Source organism: Puma concolor, chromosome E4 (assembly GCF_028749965.1).
Source record: "Puma concolor isolate L17-30 chromosome E4, mPumCon1.1.hap2, whole genome shotgun sequence".
NCBI classification, from domain to species: domain Eukaryota; kingdom Metazoa; phylum Chordata; class Mammalia; order Carnivora; family Felidae; genus Puma; species Puma concolor.
In genome coordinates this window covers 28,132,755-28,150,876 of record NC_141683.1, presented here as the reverse complement: position 1 = coordinate 28,150,876, position 18,122 = coordinate 28,132,755, and the positions used below count along the sequence as shown (strand labels likewise).

The window sequence follows — 18,122 nt, the reverse complement described above, 5'->3', positions numbered from 1 at the left end:
TCCTCTCCTCCCTCGGTGCTCCAGTGCTCCCCCGCAGACCCCCACCGACTCAGGAGCTTGGGAAACGCAGCCTGCAGGGCTCAGCCCCTGGTGACACACAGCAGGGCAGAAGGAGGAGGGAGGCTGGGGACAGCCAGCTTCAGGCCCAGGTCTTGTGTGTGCAGTGACAAAGTGCCCTGAACACTTCCTCTGTTTGGCAAGTTCTCCATCCACCAAAGAGAGATCTTTCGGGTCTCCCCCCTTCTCTTTTCTCTGTCACATTCTTCTTTCCTGCCCCCGTCTTGTGGTCTGTTCATCACCAGGTGACTTTCAGAGCTTTGGCCTGCTTTGAGGAGGGTTTTTGCTCACGTTCTCAGGGTCCACCGAAAAGTCAGTGCCTCATCATGCGCAGGAAGATCCTCCCTCGGAGGCTCTGGGCAGGGAGAGGCCTCCCCTCTGGGCACAGCTAGGGCCTCTGACCGGAAGTAATCTTATCTGTGAAAAGGAGCCTATTCATGAGGCACGGGACCCATGAGGAGGGGCACGCCCATGGCTCCCACTAGGATTTCGCTTGAGATGGAGACATCTTCTCCGGGCTGCAGGCTGGAACACTGGGGAAGTTAGTTCTGGCCACGGTTCGCAGGGGCAGCGCAGGGCTTTGGGCCGCCGTGGAAGTGTTGGGGGCTGGCTGGTGACCTGGGGGCTCTTTCTCATACCTCTCGTAAGAGGCCCTCGTCAGAGCGGTCGTACGTCCCAGGACCTAAGCAGGAGACCAGTAGTTACCCAGTTCATCAGTGGGCTCCCACAGCTCCCAGGGCAGCTGGGAATGAACCAGGGAATGATTTTTTCTCATCCAGGGCACTATGATTACTTCCAGGGCTCTGGCTATGCCTTTCTTATCTGACCTTCTCCAACTGAGCAGCTACCATTTAATCTTTATTTCTGGTGCCCTGAGATGTACTCCTGTGATAGGTCCTCAACCAATCGTAGATGATTGAATAAATCCTTTTTTATTTCTCACTGAATAAATTTTATTTATCATGGGATAAATCATAAGTGATTGAATAAATGGCTGTGTGGATTCACTTACCCATTTCTACACGTATCTATTCATTTGTTCAGCAAATAATGATTGAACGCTGTTCGAGGTACCGGGGTTGCGGTGGTGAGCCTGCAAAATAGGGCCCTGTCCTGAGCGGAGCTCACATTCTGCTGGAGAGAAACAGATGATAAATGCATATATGTGTATATATATGTGAAGACAGAATGAGAGAGAGAGAGATAGGAAGTGATAAGCTCTATCAGGAAAATTAGGGGTGCCTGGGTGGCCCTAATTTTCCTGATAGAGCTTATCACTTCCTGTGTCGGCTGAGTGTCTGATGGATTTTGGCTTGATTTTGGCCCAGGTCATCATCCCAGGGGGGTGGGATGGAACCCTGCATTGAGCGTGGAGCCTGCTTGAGATTCTCTCTCTCTCTCTCTCTCTCTCTCTCTCTCTCTCTCTCTCTCCCCTACTCTTGCACTCTCTCTCACTCTCTCTAAAAGAAAAAAGAAAAAAAAAGGAATTAAACAGGGCAAGAGGTACAGGGTGATGGGGGCTGTCTTGCAGGGCGGTCAGGGAAGCTTCTCTGAGGAAGTGACGCCTGAGCTGAGATCTGAATGAGGGGAGATGGACAGAAAGCATCTGCCCCCAGCTGGACAGAAGCGAGGGCCCAGCGATGCGGTGCGGACCTCGTGGGCAAGAGGACTGGGGTTCAGAGTAAGGGGAGGGGCCCCCGGAGGAGCCAGGGGTCGGGGAGACTTAGGAAACGGTATCTCCCTCTGCCCAGTGGCCAGGATCACAACATGAGCATCAGCTTGATGATTCTTCCTCTCACCTGGACGGCCAGACTCAGCAGCAGGTCCCATTGGCTCGGTTCCCAAGTGCATCTTAAAGCCGTCCATTGTCCCCTGCCCCTGTGCCGACCAGAGAACACCACCTAATCTCTTGCCTGGATGGCTAAAATAGCCTCCCTGTGGTTTTCTTGCTTTCCCGGCCACAACTCATTCTCCACATGGCGGTCCGAGGGAGCTTTTAAAAACAGACGTTGGATGACATTACTCTTTTATGTGCCATGGCTTCCCTGCACTTAGAATATACCCCAGAACCTTTACTGTGCCCCTCCCGGCCCTAGGTGTGTCCCTGGCCATAGCTGTGACCGACCCGCCCTGGTCCCTGCCCTCACTGGCCTCCCTTGCTGCTCTCTGTGCCTTGACGTCCGGCCGGCCTCAGCACCTGCACCTGCCTTACCTTGTTTTGTTTTGTTTATAATTTTCAAAACCAACTTACTATAGCAGCATGAAGCCCTCCACACTTAAGGCCTATTACTAGTGTGTTTTCAAATTTTTGTAGTTTTCAAGCGGACCGGCCGTGCCTTCTGCCGGAAGGCTCTGCCCAACCCCCCCCCCCCCCCCCACCGCCCCCATCGTTGCCTGGTTGGCTCTTGGTGATCGTTCGGCGCTCAGTTCAGCGTGTCCTCCTCAGAGGGTCCCCTCTGCCCAGCAGCTGCTCACTCCCTCGGGCAGTCCTGTTGACTTCACTGTCTGAGATGATCTGTTTATTTGTTTTTTACGTCCATTTCCTGTCCCCTTGCTTCGAGAAAGTTACTTTCATGAGAGCCCATTCTCTTCAATATTTCAATGTTTCTGAACCCTAAAGGTGCCCAGTGAGTATCTGTTTAGTGAATCAAAGGGAGGTACCCTGCCCGCTGGGTTGCCCCGACACCTGCCGCTAAACATCTAGGCGGCTCATGAACAGACCAGTCTGGGGGCTATGAAGAGGTCAGACCCGGAGGGAGGAGGGAGGCTCCCAGGCAGGTCTAATGGCATCTTCAGAACGGCTCAATCCAAGCAGCTTGTCTGGAGCAGGCAAGGCTCACCATGGCTCCCTTCCCCTCTGGGGTTCCACCCTCCAACCCCCCTCAACCCCAACTTACGGGAGTGCCAGAGTTGGGTCCAGCCTGAGCTTTGGACTTGGAACGATCTGAATCTTAGAAGTTCTGTCTCTGCCTCTGTCTGACTGAGGGACCTTGGACGGGTCTCATCATCGGAGTCTCGGTTCCTGTAGTTGAAAAAAATGGAAATAATAACCATAACAATACCTAACTCATAGGACTGTCTTTAGTCAGGGCCTGGCCCACGAAAAATATCAGTAAGTGTTAGCTCCTATTGGCATTGTTCTTGTCATGTTTACTGATCAATTAGCTGTTATTTTTTCGATGCCCCCCCTCCCTTAGCCTCCGGAACCTCCCCTTCCCGTGTGGCACCCCTGCCAGAGTGTGCAGGGGTGTGGCAACGGCATCCTCTGCCCTGCCCTCTTGAGCGTGGGATTTGTAGACCTTCCCCCTATATCCGCCTCTGAACCACACTTGCTCTGGCAGCATCTGTGGTAGGAGATTCTTCCTCATTCAGCCGGGCCGGCGCTCAGGGATGGGAACTCCCCTGCCCCTCTTTCCCGAAGCTCTTCCTCTCCCTCTCGGAGCCTGCCACCCCTCTACTCCAGGTGCACAGTCTTTCCATGTTTTCACTGTCATCAGGAGGGTGCTGGCTCATAAGCGAATTCATACTCTGGAGTTAGTGCTGTCTTGGCTTTTAAAAATCATACCCATAGAGGCCAATTCTTAACCCAAAGGGATCTATCTCACCAATGGTGGGATTTTCAGCACTGTGAGGGAGATACTGGAGGTGATGGGGCTGGTGCCTTCAATGACGTCCGGAAGGTGCTGCCTGCCCTGTGTTTTGACGTCTCCAAAGTTTGCTCCCCCGCCGCCGCCCCTCCCCCATGTCTATCTGAGACTGCACGCTCCTGAGGACAGCCGTCTGTCTGGCTAGTTCCCAACACAGCCGCGGGGGTGGTGTGGCCTCAGGCCCCAAGTTGGGAGGGATAGCCCCAAGCATTGGAGAACATTCAACTTGCCCCACCCCATGTGCGCCCCAGGACTTGCAGCCTCTGTTTCTCTTTCCCACGTGTGGGGAGAGGTGAGTTTCTCCCTGGCCCTGGGACACAGCCCTTCCTGTGAGAGCCCGCCCCACTTCAGCTAAGGTCCTGGGTCCAGCCCTTTCCCACCATGGAGAAAATAGCAAGAAAAACAGATGAGAACTGATACCCTAAGCGGCAGGTCTGCTGGGACCTGGCCCTGGAGGAGCCCCAGGAAAGCTTTAACCCCGGGGCTCCAGACAGTCAGGAAGGGTGAGGGGAGAAGGAGTGTGGGCGCCTCTAGTGAGAAGTTGCGTCCTCCCTCTCTCGCACCTGGGTTACTGTCCGTACCCACCTCCTCTCTCAGTGGGTCATCATTGCCCGGGTGTGGGTCCTGGGTGCCCCCCGCCCCCCCGTCCCCCCAGTCCCCAGGCTAGATGACAACATGAGGTCACCTTGTCCATCCCCGTTTCTCTGGGCAGACCCTCTTTGGACAGGGTCCAGATGTTCCCATTTTAAAGCTCGTAGGAAAGGGGCATTGCCACTCTGCCAGTCAGCCTGTATCTAAGTGACCCGTAGGGAGCCTGGTGCCCCGAAGGAGAACTGGTCTCAGAGTCACGAGACCCTGATAAGTTATCGGCCGTTTCCGGGCCTGGAGTTCCTAATCTGTGAAATGGTAATCCCATTACGTGCTGCATTCCCAGGGTGGTTGTGGGGATCACCTGAGACGTGAATGTACAGGGCTCTGTAAACGATAAGTGGATATAAATTGGATGTGCGATGGGCCGCGATGGTGGGGTCAGAAGCGGGGGTGCCTGGCCCCCAGCCTTCCACAGCCGCAGCCCCATTTGGTCCTGCTGAGGCTCACCCTGGAAACCCGCTTCCCCCAACCTCGCGGCAGCCATGGCAATGTCAGCCTTCTCTCCCGGCAGAACGGTCCGTGCTCCTTTGGTCTTGCTCCCTAGACTCATCTAGAGCTTCTTTCACCATGGGATGTGTGGGGAGCACTTCCAGATCATCAGTAACGAGCCCGGAGCCAGATATCTGCAGAGCGTTAGGCTGTGTTTTGCTGAACGTCTAGAGACACTGGAGGTTTTCCAAGTGGGAGCGTTTCTAGGGGCTTCGAGGGGTAGGAGCTCAGGCACAGGAGCATTGGTGGGGTGTTCACAGACTACTTCCCTTATGTTATTTCGTCTGTCCTTACCCTCTGAAGTGGGGTCCACTGTCTCATTTTACAGAGAAAGGGTTGATCTAGTAGGCTGCAAATTCCAGTCTCTGACTTTCAGTGTGTGCACCAGGCTGGCCATCCTGCTGGCGGTCCAAGAGGTGGGAATGGGCTTCAGTTGCAGCAAGATAGCAAGGATTATGTGTAAGAAAACTTAAGGAGGCACAAGCGAACTGGGTGCCTTCAAGGTGTCTGGGTGCTCCGGGGACACGAGGACCCTATGATCAGAGTAGGGGAGGGGGCACCACACTGAAGGTGTCAGAGTCATCCAGGGTCCCCATTTCTCCCATTGGAACGATAAGGAGATTGGAACTGAGGTTCCCAAAGTCCCTTCTAGTGCTTGCTCTCTAGATGGGGTGAGGGGATCTGGTTTCTCCCTCCCCCCCAATCGTTCCCCTTCCCATCCCTATAAACCTTCACAGAGCAGGGGGCTTTGGTGCTTGGAGAGGTGTCCAGGGTGAGAGGGACCTTAAGTATCATCGCCGTGAAGAAGAAAGCCACGGATTCTGCAGGCACAGGACAGAAGCAAATGGAGTCCTAGGGAGGCCTCCTGTTCCACCCCTGTGGGTCTCAGGAGCTGTTTAGATGCTCAGGAGGGCACTCCATCCATCTCAGAGGCTGCATTGGAAAATAACAACAGGGCAAGTTGCTGCGCTGAGCCAGCTTCTCGGCACAGAGCCGGGCAGGCCCCAGCCCCTGGCACTCACTCCAGGGCGGTGTGTGGGCAGAAGACATGCTGGTTACTGGCTGGATTGGTTTAAAGGGAAGAGGGGAGCTCCCAGGATGCTGAAACTCTCTGCCCTCGGTGGGGGGCGCCGTCACCGCCCATGGGCAGCCTCGTCCGTTTTCCGTGTCATCCAGATGTTCTCATTTTCTCTGTGTGTCATGACACAGAAAAGGCTGGAAAGCTCTATCCCCTGACATAATCTGTTCATTTCCTTCAAAGGACATACGGCAACCTGTAATTGTCTTGTGTATTTATTTCCATGTTGGCTGTCTCTTTGCCCAAAATGTGAGCTGTGGAGAGGCCAGGGTCCTTTACCTAATACCAAGCACAGAGACCGGCGCTTGGCACAGAAAGCACCCCATCTGTGGAGCAAGTGCACCCATGCATGCATGCATTCATGTGCCTTGTTTGCAGCGAATGCTCAATGACCATCAGTTATCTTTCCCGAGAATAATTCTCCATTAGCTTGGGGGACAGAGATGGTGCTTGAGCTCAAGCCCTCAGGAGATACGCATGGACAGTGATTGGAAGGGGAAAGGGGAGGTAAGCATGGAAGGGGAGATGGGGGCACCGGTAGGGAGGTAAGGGGCAGGGCCAACAGGAGGGAGGTGTGGAAGGCTTTTTTCGACAGTTGAGTCAGCTGGCCCAAGGGGAAGAGTGATTCTTCAACCCTCTGGCTGTTTTTGGTCAGTGTAGACGTGTGTGAGGAAGCACAGGAAAGTGCCACCACCTTCCATGTGGACTTGGGCGGATCACGTGATTGCTTGGAACCTCAGTTTCCTCGTCTGTCAGATGGGCACTCATTCGTCCGGTGCTTTCCTACCCCGCGAGGGCTGTCGTGAAACAGTGACGAGAGGTGACCAACGGGGACGTGCCGAGCACACGTGATTGATTTTGACTTTGGTGATTTTATTAAAACTCTTCCGGGAGGTCCTTTGTTGTTTTCTGTCCTGATTTTTAATCTTGGTTTTTTAGTTTGTTATGATTTTTCTGCTAACCAGGCTTCTCACCCTCTGCAGGTGAGATGCACCAGTGCATTGTAAGCTCTGGCCCAAATCTTGGATCCTGGAGACTCGGACCTCTAGCCAAAGACCGGCACCTCCCCACTCACTGGGTCCTGGCTGGGGCGGGAGCCTCCTTTTGGGGCCCCGTAGGGGCTGATGGAGCCTGGTGAGAGTGGGGGGGACTCACACTCTGCCCTCCCCTTCCCCAGGTACAAGACGGTGGTGACTCCCCGGAGGGCGGCGGTGGCCATCGCCGGCTGCTGGATCCTCTCCTTCGTGGTGGGCCTGACACCCCTGTTCGGCTGGAACAAGCTGGGGGAGGTGGAGCGGGCCTGGGCGGCCAACGGCAGCGAGGGTGAGCCCGTGATTGAGTGCGAGTTTGAGAGGGTCATCAGCATGGAGTACATGGTCTACTTCAACTTCTTCGTCTGGGTGCTGCCCCCACTGCTGCTCATGGTCCTTATCTACCTGGAGGTCTTCTACCTGATCCGCAAACAGCTCAACAAGAAGGTGTCGGCCTCCTCTGGCGACCCACAGAAGTACTATGGGAAGGAGCTGAAGATCGCCAAGTCGCTGGCCCTCATCCTCTTCCTCTTCGCCCTCAGCTGGCTGCCCCTGCACATCCTTAATTGCATCACCCTCTTCTGCCCTTCCTGCCGGAAGCCCAGCATCCTCATCTACGTCGCCATCTTCCTCACACATGGCAACTCAGCCATGAACCCCATCGTCTATGCCTTCCGCATCCAGAAGTTCCGGGTCACCTTCCTTAAGATTTGGAATGACCATTTCCGCTGTCGGCCCGCACCCCCTGTTGATGAGGACCCCCCGGAAGAAGGGCCCCAAGACTAGACTCCACCTACTGCGTCTGCCTGCCCCCATCAGGGGCATCTCAGCCCAGTCCCACCTCCCCACCGGTCCCACTCCCTGAGCCTTTCTGGCGGGGCTGTGGGGTGTGGGTGCCCTGCACCTTGGGTTCTGGAGGAGGTTTGGCGGGGGGGGGGGGCCGTCCATGGATGGGGAAGGAGCCAGGTAACCTGAGGGGAGGAGGAAAGTGGCTTGAAACTCCCCACCTGTGTGACCATCCCACAGGCAGCCCGGTGCTTCAGGCTGGACTGACCTGGGGAGACTGAGGCTGCAAAGGGGCCACGTGGGCTGGAGGGCAAGCTTGGGCTCCCATGGCAGTTAGGGGAGCCTGCTTATCTCTGGTGGTGGTCATGCAACCCTGGGACCAAGCCTAAGGAAAGGAGAGGATCCCTTCCAACGTGGATGGAGAGAAAGAAACTGGGCTTCATGGCCCTGCTTTCTCTCCTGTTCTGTAGGAGAAGGTGGCAGAGCCATGGAGGGGCGGGAATCAAGGAGCCTCCGTCCCAGCCTCCCGGGACCCTGAGCTCCCAGCTTTGCTGGGCGTCAGGGTACCTGCCCTCCTTGCCCTGGGGAGCCCAGGTTTATATCTGGGAGAAGCAGAAACGGCGGATCCAGAAATCACCCCCAACCTTTGTTTTATTCTCCACCAACCCCCGGACCCTGGGTAGAGGCTCCAAGCCCCCTGGAGCTGGTGTAGAGTTGATGTGCAGGCCTCATGCAGCCACCAGGTGGCAGCACTGAGCCATTGTTCTTGCCCTGAGTGTCCCAAGGTGGAGCCTCGAGGGTACCCGTCATCTGGGCCAACCAGCTCCACTAGCCCCTGGTGATGGCCTGGACTCCCCTGACATCCATCTCTGCTCTTTCTGGGCCAGATGGAGAGGAGAGCCCCAGACGTGCCAACATGAGGGCGCATTCTGCCTGCCTGGGGAGGAGGGGACCAGGGGAAAGTGCTGAGGTTGGGCACTCCTGGGATGCCATGGACCAGGCTGGAACAGGCCGGGGGAGACCACAGTCCTGAGAGTAAGGGAGGGGAGGTCTTGCTGGCACTTAGATACCCTCAGTATCCCTGGCATCTAGCACAGTTTTCAGGGGCTTGGGGCTCTGTTGCACAGTCTAGGCTTTAGAGCATCTGGGGAAGGGTCCACCCTCTGCCAAACTCGGGCACCCCGTGTGTGGAGGGAGGGGGGCAGGGTTCTGAGCGTGGACAGCAACTCCAGGCCTTGAGTCCGGGCCCTTCCCTTTCTCAGAGGTAGGATGTTCCCTGGCTCCCAAGGAGGGGCACCTGACTAATAAAAGACTGTGAACCTTGATGGAGAGCACACCCCTGGCTACCCACCACACCCCCCAACCATCTGAAGGCAATAGACAACCTCAGCACAGAGGAGCAATGGGGGGGGGTGGGGATGGGGAGGAAGCAGGGAGAGGGGAGATACGGAGGCGTTCAGAGCAAGGAGGGTTCCAGAGAAGAGGGTGTCTGTTCGCGTAGTTAGGCTGTAGGCATAGCAAACCCTGACTGTGAAAGCGAGATCCTAAAAAAAGCTCATGTCTGGAACTCCCCACCCTCCCATGACATCCTGAGTCCCCTCCCACTGGAACCTTCCTCAGGATGTCATACGTGGAGACCCCCTCACGGTGACACATCAACCCCCCCCCCCTCACTGGGACACAGCGCCTCCCCCATCACAACGATGCTCGTGGTCACAGAGGCCCCTGCACACACACCTTTATTTGAGCGCTTCTCGCCCAGACTGCAGCTCTCTGCAGGGGCACTCCAATCTCTGCACTTTCCAGGCCCCCTCGCATGCCCGGGGAGACTGGCCTGGGGCCCGCCAGGCCTACTTCTGGCTCCTGGGCACCAGCCGCTCGGGGAGGAGGCTAGGCAGGTACCAGGGAGCAAAGCCATCCGCTGTCACAGAAATGGGGGTCTGGGGCATCCGTGGAGCTTGATGCTGAGCCTGGTGGCCCCAACCCCCCCAGGTCTGCAGCACCTGGCGGAGGACACGTTTCATGAGCCCTGCTGTTAGGCAGGGCTGGGCTCCACCTGCCCTCTGAAGAGGAGAGACAGGGCACAGGGCACAGGGACATAGCCCCTCTCTTTCCTTCCCAGGCCTCCTGCCCCAGGGGCCCCATGTCCAGCTCTGACCTCTGCCTCTGAGGCTCCGGGAAACTTCCCTGCCTGTCCAGAGCCTCAGAACCCCCTGGGGAGAGAAGGTGGGGCATAGGTCATTGCCCCCACGTTGCTGCCAAGGAAGTGCCCTGGTCTAAGGGCACGCAGAGCCAAGGCTAGACCCCTGTCTCGGGTGCACATTGCCTGACGCTGCAGGTTTGTACCCAGAGCTGACCACCACCTTCCCCTCTCACCCCCACCCCCTGCCTGACCCCAGAGACAGCGGGTCCAGACATTTACCATTCTCATCACAGCCTCCTGTCGCTCTTCAGTGCGTGGCTGAGGCCGGAAGAGATGCCGCAGTTAGAGTGGGGGAGGGGGACACCTGCAGGGGCCCCGAGTTGGGGGCAGCGGGACAAGAGGGGCTCAGGGCTACACCCCTTCACCCCAGTCAATGGATCAGTCTGAGTGGCAGACTCTATTACCTCCTTTTCCTACACCGGGCCAACCTCCCACTTGGAAAATCCTTCTGACAGCCAGACCTCTCCATCTTTACCACCCCTCTGTCTTGTCTTGATTTCCAGCACCTAGCCTCATCTAGCCCAGCAGGAGAGGCGGTGGCTTCTCCTCTTCTCCAGTCCTTGGGAGGACCCTCCTCATAACCTTACCTTTGACCTCCAGCCGGCAGGCCACAGATGCCTCCCCTAGCACACTGATGGCCTTGCAGGTGTAGAGCCCGGAGATCAAAGGGGCGGGGCTTCCGGATCTCCAGGGTGCAGACACCTTGCTCAGAGAGGGCGTGGTATTTGGGGTCACCCTGGATGTCCATTTTGGTTTTCATCCAGATTATCTTGGGCTAGAGGAGCATCGAGAGCAGAGGAGGGCTGGGATGGGCTTTGAAGGAGCTGCCTGCGTAGATTCAAACCACTGCCCCGCCCGCCCCCACCCCCACCAGGACATAGCAGGGCTTCACTCCTTCACCTTGGGCAGTGCTTGGACCCTGCAGAAGAGCTGAGTGCTGTAGCCCGGGGTGGAGGTGTGGTCAGCCAGGGACGGGGTAAATGAAGGGGCTTCTGAGAAGTCTTGCTCGACAAACCCTTTAGGCTTGGCAACGATATCTGGGTTCGGGAGAGAAAGGGGGGCAAATTCGAGGTTATAGGAGTAGATCTCTTAGAACTAACCCCATCCATTTTCCTAAAGTAATCACGATAGCTTACACTTAGGCGGCTCATTTAATCTGCATCGTGTCCCTCTGCCAGCGTGAGTGTGTTATCCCCATTTGACAGATGGGAAACTGAGGCCTTCATGGATGCGTGTCTTGCCTGATATCACTTGGCGAGCCTGGGGTTTAAAGGGTAGAAAATTACACGAGGACCATGGCTCTCTGATCAGAGAGCTGCTGGTCTGGAGAAGGATCTTAGCATCACAAGGGCAGGCGACAAGCCATTTCATGGCTGCCGTGGAATGAAGGAGCTCTGTGGCAGGGTCCCAGGCTCCTGTGATCTTGGAAGCCAGGGGTGGCCAACGTGTGGGAACGTAGAGCCCGAATGTCTCAAAGCGGCAGAGGAAAGCTGGGACCACGGCTGGGCGGGTCAGCGAGGGGACCGAGAGGGGAATGGGCAAGAAGACTGGATAGAGGAGAAGCTCTTGGCTGAGGCTGGGGACCTACAACCCAGAGATACCATATTTCATTTCTGTTGGTCTTGGGAGACCTGACTGGCTTTCCTTTTTTAAACAAACATTTCTTCCTAATTCTGTGTAGCTCGGGCCGGAGTTGAAAAGAGCGTGCCTTCCCAAGCCCACACAGACTCTGCATGGGGGTGGGGGGAGCTGGAGGTTACAGGGCGACAGGGAGAAAGGGCTTGGCATCTCACATTTGACTCAAGCAGGCCGGGTGCCTGTGTGGAGACAGTAAATACCCCTCTCTTTCTTATCCGTCTCTGTGGTGTTGTATTAGGGTTGCGAGGCTTGTGTTTTAGCAAACTCACTGGACAATACCCGTCCACGCGCTCTGCCCTTCAGAGCAGTTGTCTTGGGACACTGCACATTAGCCCCAGTGACTGCTACGATGCCGGCAGCCACCAGCAACGGCAGAATAAGTGCACAGCCTCCCCAGGGGCGCATCTCGTCTGTTCCGATGTGTTTGTTAAAATCAATCAACTGCATGCATTTCTTTACAGCCGCTCGTGGGAATGCGTGAGTGCGTGCGGAGCTGTGGCAGGGGTGAGGAGAGGGAAGCCAACGTCCCAGCTCGCGGCCCCCACCAGAAGCCCGCAGGGAGGGACGCTGACACGCCAGGAAAGGCTGAGCCCGGCAGTCAGGCCTGGCTTGGTGCCTGCTCCCAGGCCCAGACCCACCTGCCTTCCGGATCCGGGCTGGCTCCTTGGTGACGGCAGCCAAGGTGCTGAGTCCACACAGGGTCTCCGAGAAGACCCGAAAGGAGTAGGCGTTTCCCACGATGAGGTCAGAGACAGTGCAGGTGGTCAGGTGGTAGCGCTCCAGCACCGTGAACCATTGCTGTGGGAACCCCAGCCCTGTCGTCCTCCCCTCTGACCCCTGCCCTTTCCCACCTGGCTCACCCTGCGGTCCCTTCCTCCGAGGGGCTCATTCCATGCCCTTTCCCTGGGGGCTGAACCATCCAGCTTTGGGAGAAGGGGTCCCTGGGGCACTCAGATGATCTCTCTGGGGTCCTCAGAGAATTCTGGATTTTTACCACTCCAGGGGTGGCCTGAGGACCTGCAAACTCAGTCACCTGGGAACTCCTTGGAAGTGCAGGATCTCAGTCCCCACCCCAGAGCCACTGAGTTAAAATCTACATTTTAGCGAGATTCCCAGGTGATTCATAGGCATAATTACATTTCCAGAAGCACTGCTCTAGACCTTGCAGGGCCTCAGAGAGTCACACACACACACACACACACACACACACACTCCTTGCAGTCTTCAGGAGGAAACTGAGGCCCAAGGAGGACAGGGATCTTGCTAAAAGCCACACGAGGAGTCAGGTTAGTGGCAGTTAGACTAGGACTTGGTCCCTGGACTCTTGGAGGGCTGGGCCTTCCTGGCCACCTTGGCCACTTCCCCCACCCCACTCGGCTCCAACAGGCCTCACCCCTTTTTGTCTGCCTTCTGCACCACGTAGCCTAGGAGCTCTGTGTTGCCTGGGTCCTGGGGCAGTGTCCACTCAAGGGCAACGTCGTAGCCCCAGACGTCCAGGAGCCAGATGCTGCTGGGGGGCCCAGGTTTCTCTGCGGGACCAGAGTGTGAAGAGGGAGTGAGGGGAAGGCTGGGCTTGCCACAACCCGCCCCCCCCCCCCCCCCCCCCCCCAGCCAGGATCTGGCTCCTGTCACAGTCTCTGGTCTGATCCCTTCAGCTGTCAGCTCTGGGGTAGGAGGTGGGATATCTGGACTCCCAGCAAGTCAACTCTGCCTCCCCTGACCCGTACCAACCACCAGGATGTCAATGGCTGCCCTGGCCTCCGAATCTTCGAGATGCACAGTGAGCTCGTAGCGGCCTGAGTCGGAGCGCTGGGCCGAGGACGGAGTCCTGGTCCCCAGTGCACACGTGTACTCGCTGGCTGTCCAGGGCATGGCCACTGTGGGTCCAAGAGGCCTGAGCCTTAGGACTTCCCCGGAAGGGAGGAGCTTTCGGGGCGGGTGCAGGAGGCTCCAGCACCCCCATACCCACTCAAGTCCAGGGATCCCTGGAGCCGTGCCCAGGGGAACCGGCTTCATCAGCCCTTCCCAGGAACGGCACCAGAAGTTGGAGACACACGTGCTGCTCACAGCCTCGTTCTCCAGGTGTCCAGCCAGCCCTGGGACCACCCGCCCTGTCCACCGGCTGGAGAGTCGCAAGAGTCCCGTGTACGACAGAGGGAGGGTGAAGCTATCGTGGTGGGTCTTAGGCCAACCTTCATGGGGATGACATGAAGCCTGACATCCCCTGGGCTTCTCTGACACATCTCAGATGGGGGCCCTGATTTCCGTCCAGGTCGTTATCCTGGGCAGGAGCCACACCTACCTGGAAGGGGATTTGCAGACTGACGGTCTCTCCCACCTGGCGGATGTAGGTCTGACGAAGATGGCAGGGGACGCGGATCTTGGGGGCCTCTGCGTCAAAGCGAGAGTTTAGGCTTAGCCCAGCAATAGGGTTGCAGGTTGGAGGCTACTGTGGCGGGGGTAGGAGACAACTGGTGAGGGTCACTGGCTGGGCAGGAGGGCTCCGAGGGGTGTTCTGGGGCTGCCTCCTTGGTGGGCAAGGCAAAGCTCACTGCTGGAGATCCATGGGCCCATATTCCCTAAGGTGCCTGGGGAATTGAGAACCAGGAGGTTCCAGGAGGGCAGGGCCTCCATGGTGTGAAACAGTAGGCATCCCGGGCACTCCCTTGGTGCCCTGACCTTGTCAGGCTGGGATTTGCCCTGCAGCCCAGGCATTCCTGGGCTCCAGATGGGTCCTGGCGGGCTCCTTAGCTCCCCCTAGTGGGGAGTCAGGTGTGGCACCTGTTGGCCTTCATTCCCAGGAAAGGCGTCAATGCCATCTTCCTCCGAATCCAGCACCTTCCTTCCATTCCACACCAGCCATGGGCCTGCAGAGAAGCCCCTCTGAAATTGATTTGCTCACTTCTCTGTCTCAAGGCCACATGGGAGGATTAGGAGCTTTCCCTTCTTAAATGAGGCCGGAGCAGACATACCCCCTTCTTTCTCTGTCACCCCTCTCACTGCCTTTCAGTCTTACAATTGGGAAATCCTTCCTGAAATCTTACTTCAGTCCCATGCCAGGGCAGGGAGCCACCTTCCTGACCGTCACCTAATCAGGTACAACCGTTAAAGCCACTGGGCATTCCAAGGGAGCCTGCAGCGGCCCCTGCCGTTGTACCCCCTGGGCGGGGCAGCAGTGGTGGTGGCCGGGGGCCCCTCAGCAGGAAACAGGTGGCAGCAGTTGGTGGGTGGCACACAGGCTGGAGGGGGAGGAGACGGTGGGAAGGAACACTGTGTCTCCGCGGATTAGCTGTGCAGGCACTTGGCTCTGGGAGCCTAAGGAGCAGAATGCTCCAGGGGCAGCTGCAGGGGGCCAGGAATGCTTGGCAGCTCCAGGTGGCTAAGAAGGGACAGCTGAGCAGCTGAGGATTCTGGACAAGGTCCCCACCCTGCCCTGCCCAGGAGGAGGGCCTGGCTGGTCCCTCTTTGTTCACGGCCTCCCCTTCCTCTTCTCTCCAGGAAATCCCCTCCTTGTCTGCCAGAGGAATGTTAATGGAGTCGTGGGTGCTGAGTGTGGCTGGCTCCTTCAGTGTCGTGCCTTGGAGCAGAGGGCCCAGGACCTGCACCCTCTCCGAGTCTGAGCTCCATGGGGCAGGTCCAGGAGCCTCCCATCCAGGAGGGCTTCCTGGCACCTCCAGGCTAGAGTCAACGTGTCCATACTGTGGCTGCTAGGGCAGGGCCATGTCTCACACTCAGAGGATGGGAAGGTCCCAGAGAAGACTCCCTGATGCTTGGTGGCATGTGAACGGTCTTGTGTGGGAGTCAGGCTCTGGGATTGCCGCTATTGGGCTGGGTGACCTCGAGGGAGTCCCTGGGCTCCTTGGGACCTGCTTGGCTTAGATGGACCAGCTGTGACAATCTAGGATTCTGATCTCACCAGCCCCGTGGCCCCACATCTCTTGGGCCTTGAAGTCGAGAAGTATTTGCTTGAATCCAAACTTGACACCTCCTGTGGCCATGAAGCTCACTCCTTTTTGGAGGGCTTGTCCAGAACTGTGGGGGAACACTGTCCCCCTGTGGGTGTGGGGGAACAAGAAGGAAGGCCACCTGCTGGCCTGTGTCTCTCTTCACGCTGGGCCCTGGGCTGTCTCCAGAGACCTCGGATCAGACCAAATGACTCACTGCCATTAACAGACTGAAACCTGAGCAGCTCTGGGAGGGGAGCAAGGGTAGGCTTGAGGCTAATGCACCCTGCAAATAGAAATCTTAGCAAGGGGACAGCAGCTGGCCTCCTAGGTCCCCAGTACACCGCTGCCCTCTGGGGATGGAGAAAACTTCCCAGGCCTTCTGCAGGCTCTCGTCTTCCTCCCACTGGGGACATGTTGGGATAAGAGGCAGATTAGATAGGAGGAAGAACAGGATGGCTCCTAGCATTGGGACCCTGAGGCAGGTGACTTGGGGAACTTGAGCTTTTAGTTCGGGGGGGGGGGTCAGGAAGCCCTTCCCCCCCAACACTTGGGGGCTGGGCCACTCAGGGAAATAGCGTCTTTGACCTCCAGAGGCTTGCTGCTGAGGAACCTGGAACTTTCTTAAGGCAAGCTGGTGATAGCACGTGGCTTGTGCTCATGAGGGTGGGATGGGGGGGAGAGGACGGTCCTGTTTCCTTGGCCTGATGGCCTCAGTTTTCCTACCCATTGGATGAGGTGCCTGGGAAGGGCTCGGGGAGCAGGAGACGAAAGGGTGGGCCTTACCGATCATCTTCTGGATGTGGACAGACTGCTCTAGCACAGCTGGTGGGCCGGCCCCCGCAGAGCTCACTGCAGCCACACGCGGGAAGAATTGGTCTCCTGGAGCCAGGTTCCGCACGGTCGGTCGGCTGGGTCACCATCATGGGCCGGGCATTCATGGGCACCCCCTCAGAGGCTGTGGCAAATGGGGAGCAGGCAAGGCCCCCGCTTCATGGCCATGGTCATCCTTCTCAGAGGGGCTTTCCTTTTCCCTGGTGATCTGGGGAAGTTGACCTCCCTCTCTGAGCCTCATTTCTTCCTTGCTCCCCTTCCCTGACTTGTCAAATGGCATCAAACACCCCTGGTGTTCGAGCCCTGGAATGGTGGCCAGAAAAGCCCAGAGAGGGTTGGACACGCTTGCCACGTCATGCAGCAATGTAGGGGCAAAGGCAGAAGCCAGGCTGAACTTGGCCACCGTGGAGGTGAACGGCACAGAGGCAGCAGGAATTGGGCCATTGCCCTGGTCCCCCGTTTCTCCTTATGGTCTCCTGCTCTCAACTGTCCCCTACTCCCTGCTTTTCTGGTCCCCACCTCTGGCTCGCCCTCCCCCAGCAGGGCCCTCTGCGACTCAGCATCTCCTTCCCTTCTCAGCAGAGCAGCACCCGAGGGACCCCTACCCGTCTATCTGATACTTGCTCAGAGGCTCCCTGGAACTGGAGGACAGGGGGTCTCCCGAGGTCATTTGGACAGCCCCCTGCCTCAGAGGTACATGGAGTGAGCACGAAGTGGGTAGGTGAGTGGGTTGAGGGGACCACTTGCACTTCATCGTTCTGTATCTAGCCCCCCCCCCAACCCCAGACTGGCCCAGCTGCAGGGTCTGGGGGCTTGTCCCTCCTACCCCCCAGCCCACCACCCCTGGGTGTACGCAGGGCTTAGCCCAGAGCTCACCTCCCTCTCGGCAGAGCTCTAGCACATAGCCCTGGAGCCCCAGCCGCCCTAGCCTCTCTGGGGGCTCCCAGCTCACGGTCACTGAGCTGTCGCTCACATCCTCCACGGCCAGCAGCAGCGGGGCACTGGGGATGTCTGGGAGAGAAGTAGGGAGAGATGAAGAGGCCTGTGGTGGAGAGCTCTCCCCGCTCCCCTCCATTCCCTGCCATTCCCTCCCCGCTTCCCTCCTCCACCTGCCCCATCTCTTGTCACCTTCATTTGGAGGTGCAGGTTTAGTGGCTGCGGGGGTGTGGGGGCCGGTGCCTGAGGGGCGGGCTCCTATGGTGCGGGAGCCTACTCTTCCCCAGCAGACTCCGATGCTGCTGTTTCTCCAGAAGGCTCTGCGCTGGGTGCCTTGGCAGACTCAGAGGCGGTTTCCTCCGGACCACAGGCGAGGGCCTCCGAGGTGGCTTTTTCTGTCATTGCTGCGCCGGCTGAGGGGTCAGGCTGGAGTGTGCAGGGGTCAGCAGGGGTAGGTCTGGACCTCCAGGATGCCTGGGACACCTAGGCCCAGGCTTATATAGTCAGGGGCTGCCCCACCCCCAGCCAATGATGATTCCCAGCTGTGGGGTCAGGTCAGGTGGGAGGACTGGTGGGGTGGGGAGACGCCTAGGCCAGGAATAGCTCTGGGGGAGGAACTACAGGGTCCCTTGAGGCGCGCACTACCTCGTCCATCGCTCTGATCGGACCTCGGCGGCCAGGGTGCTGGTGCCCGGATGGCAGGAGGGCGCAGATGGGTGAGATGGGACGTTGCCTCTGGAGGTTGTGCCAGGGGTCAGGGCAGTGGGAACAAGAGCTCCCATCTGGAGAAGGAACCCAGATCGGGTGTTGTGTTTGGCCTCTGTGGAG

General features: G+C 57.9%; 2 protein-coding genes and 1 long non-coding RNA gene across 5 annotated transcripts in view; 1 reads left to right on the top strand and 2 right to left on the bottom strand.

Annotated features, from left to right (window-relative positions):
• ADORA1 (adenosine A1 receptor) overlaps positions 1-18,122 on the top strand; it is an 83,454-nt gene that overhangs the window by 25,180 nt on the left and 40,152 nt on the right. For 2 of the 3 annotated variants that reach the window (XM_086693722.1, XM_086693721.1), the window contains exon 3: positions 7,100-9,064. The exons of the other annotated variant lie outside the window; for it this stretch is intronic. In XM_086693722.1, coding sequence (XP_086549848.1) covers positions 7,100-7,739 — 640 coding nt within the window. In that variant the 3' untranslated portion in view covers positions 7,740-9,064. Of the gene's footprint in view, positions 1-7,099; positions 9,065-18,122 lie in introns of those variants that run through there. 3 annotated transcript variants of the gene reach the window in all.
• On the bottom strand, positions 245-2,044 carry LOC147572529 (uncharacterized). The gene is made up of 3 exons (XR_015245787.1): positions 1,857-2,044; positions 1,070-1,191; positions 245-739 (listed from the first exon to the last, which is right to left on the bottom strand). It is a non-coding gene; the product is annotated as an uncharacterized LOC147572529 (long non-coding RNA).
• On the bottom strand, positions 9,463-18,048 carry MYBPH (myosin binding protein H). Its single transcript, XM_086693723.1, is given in 13 exon segments — positions 9,463-10,602; positions 10,604-10,717; positions 10,843-10,979; positions 12,219-12,378; positions 12,949-13,109; positions 13,308-13,399; positions 13,401-13,506; positions 13,879-13,971; positions 16,311-16,434; positions 16,436-16,482; positions 17,235-17,369; positions 17,487-17,525; positions 17,528-18,048. Coding segments are annotated over 13 exon segments (1,521 nt in total). The 5' UTR covers positions 17,697-18,048; the 3' UTR covers positions 9,463-10,458.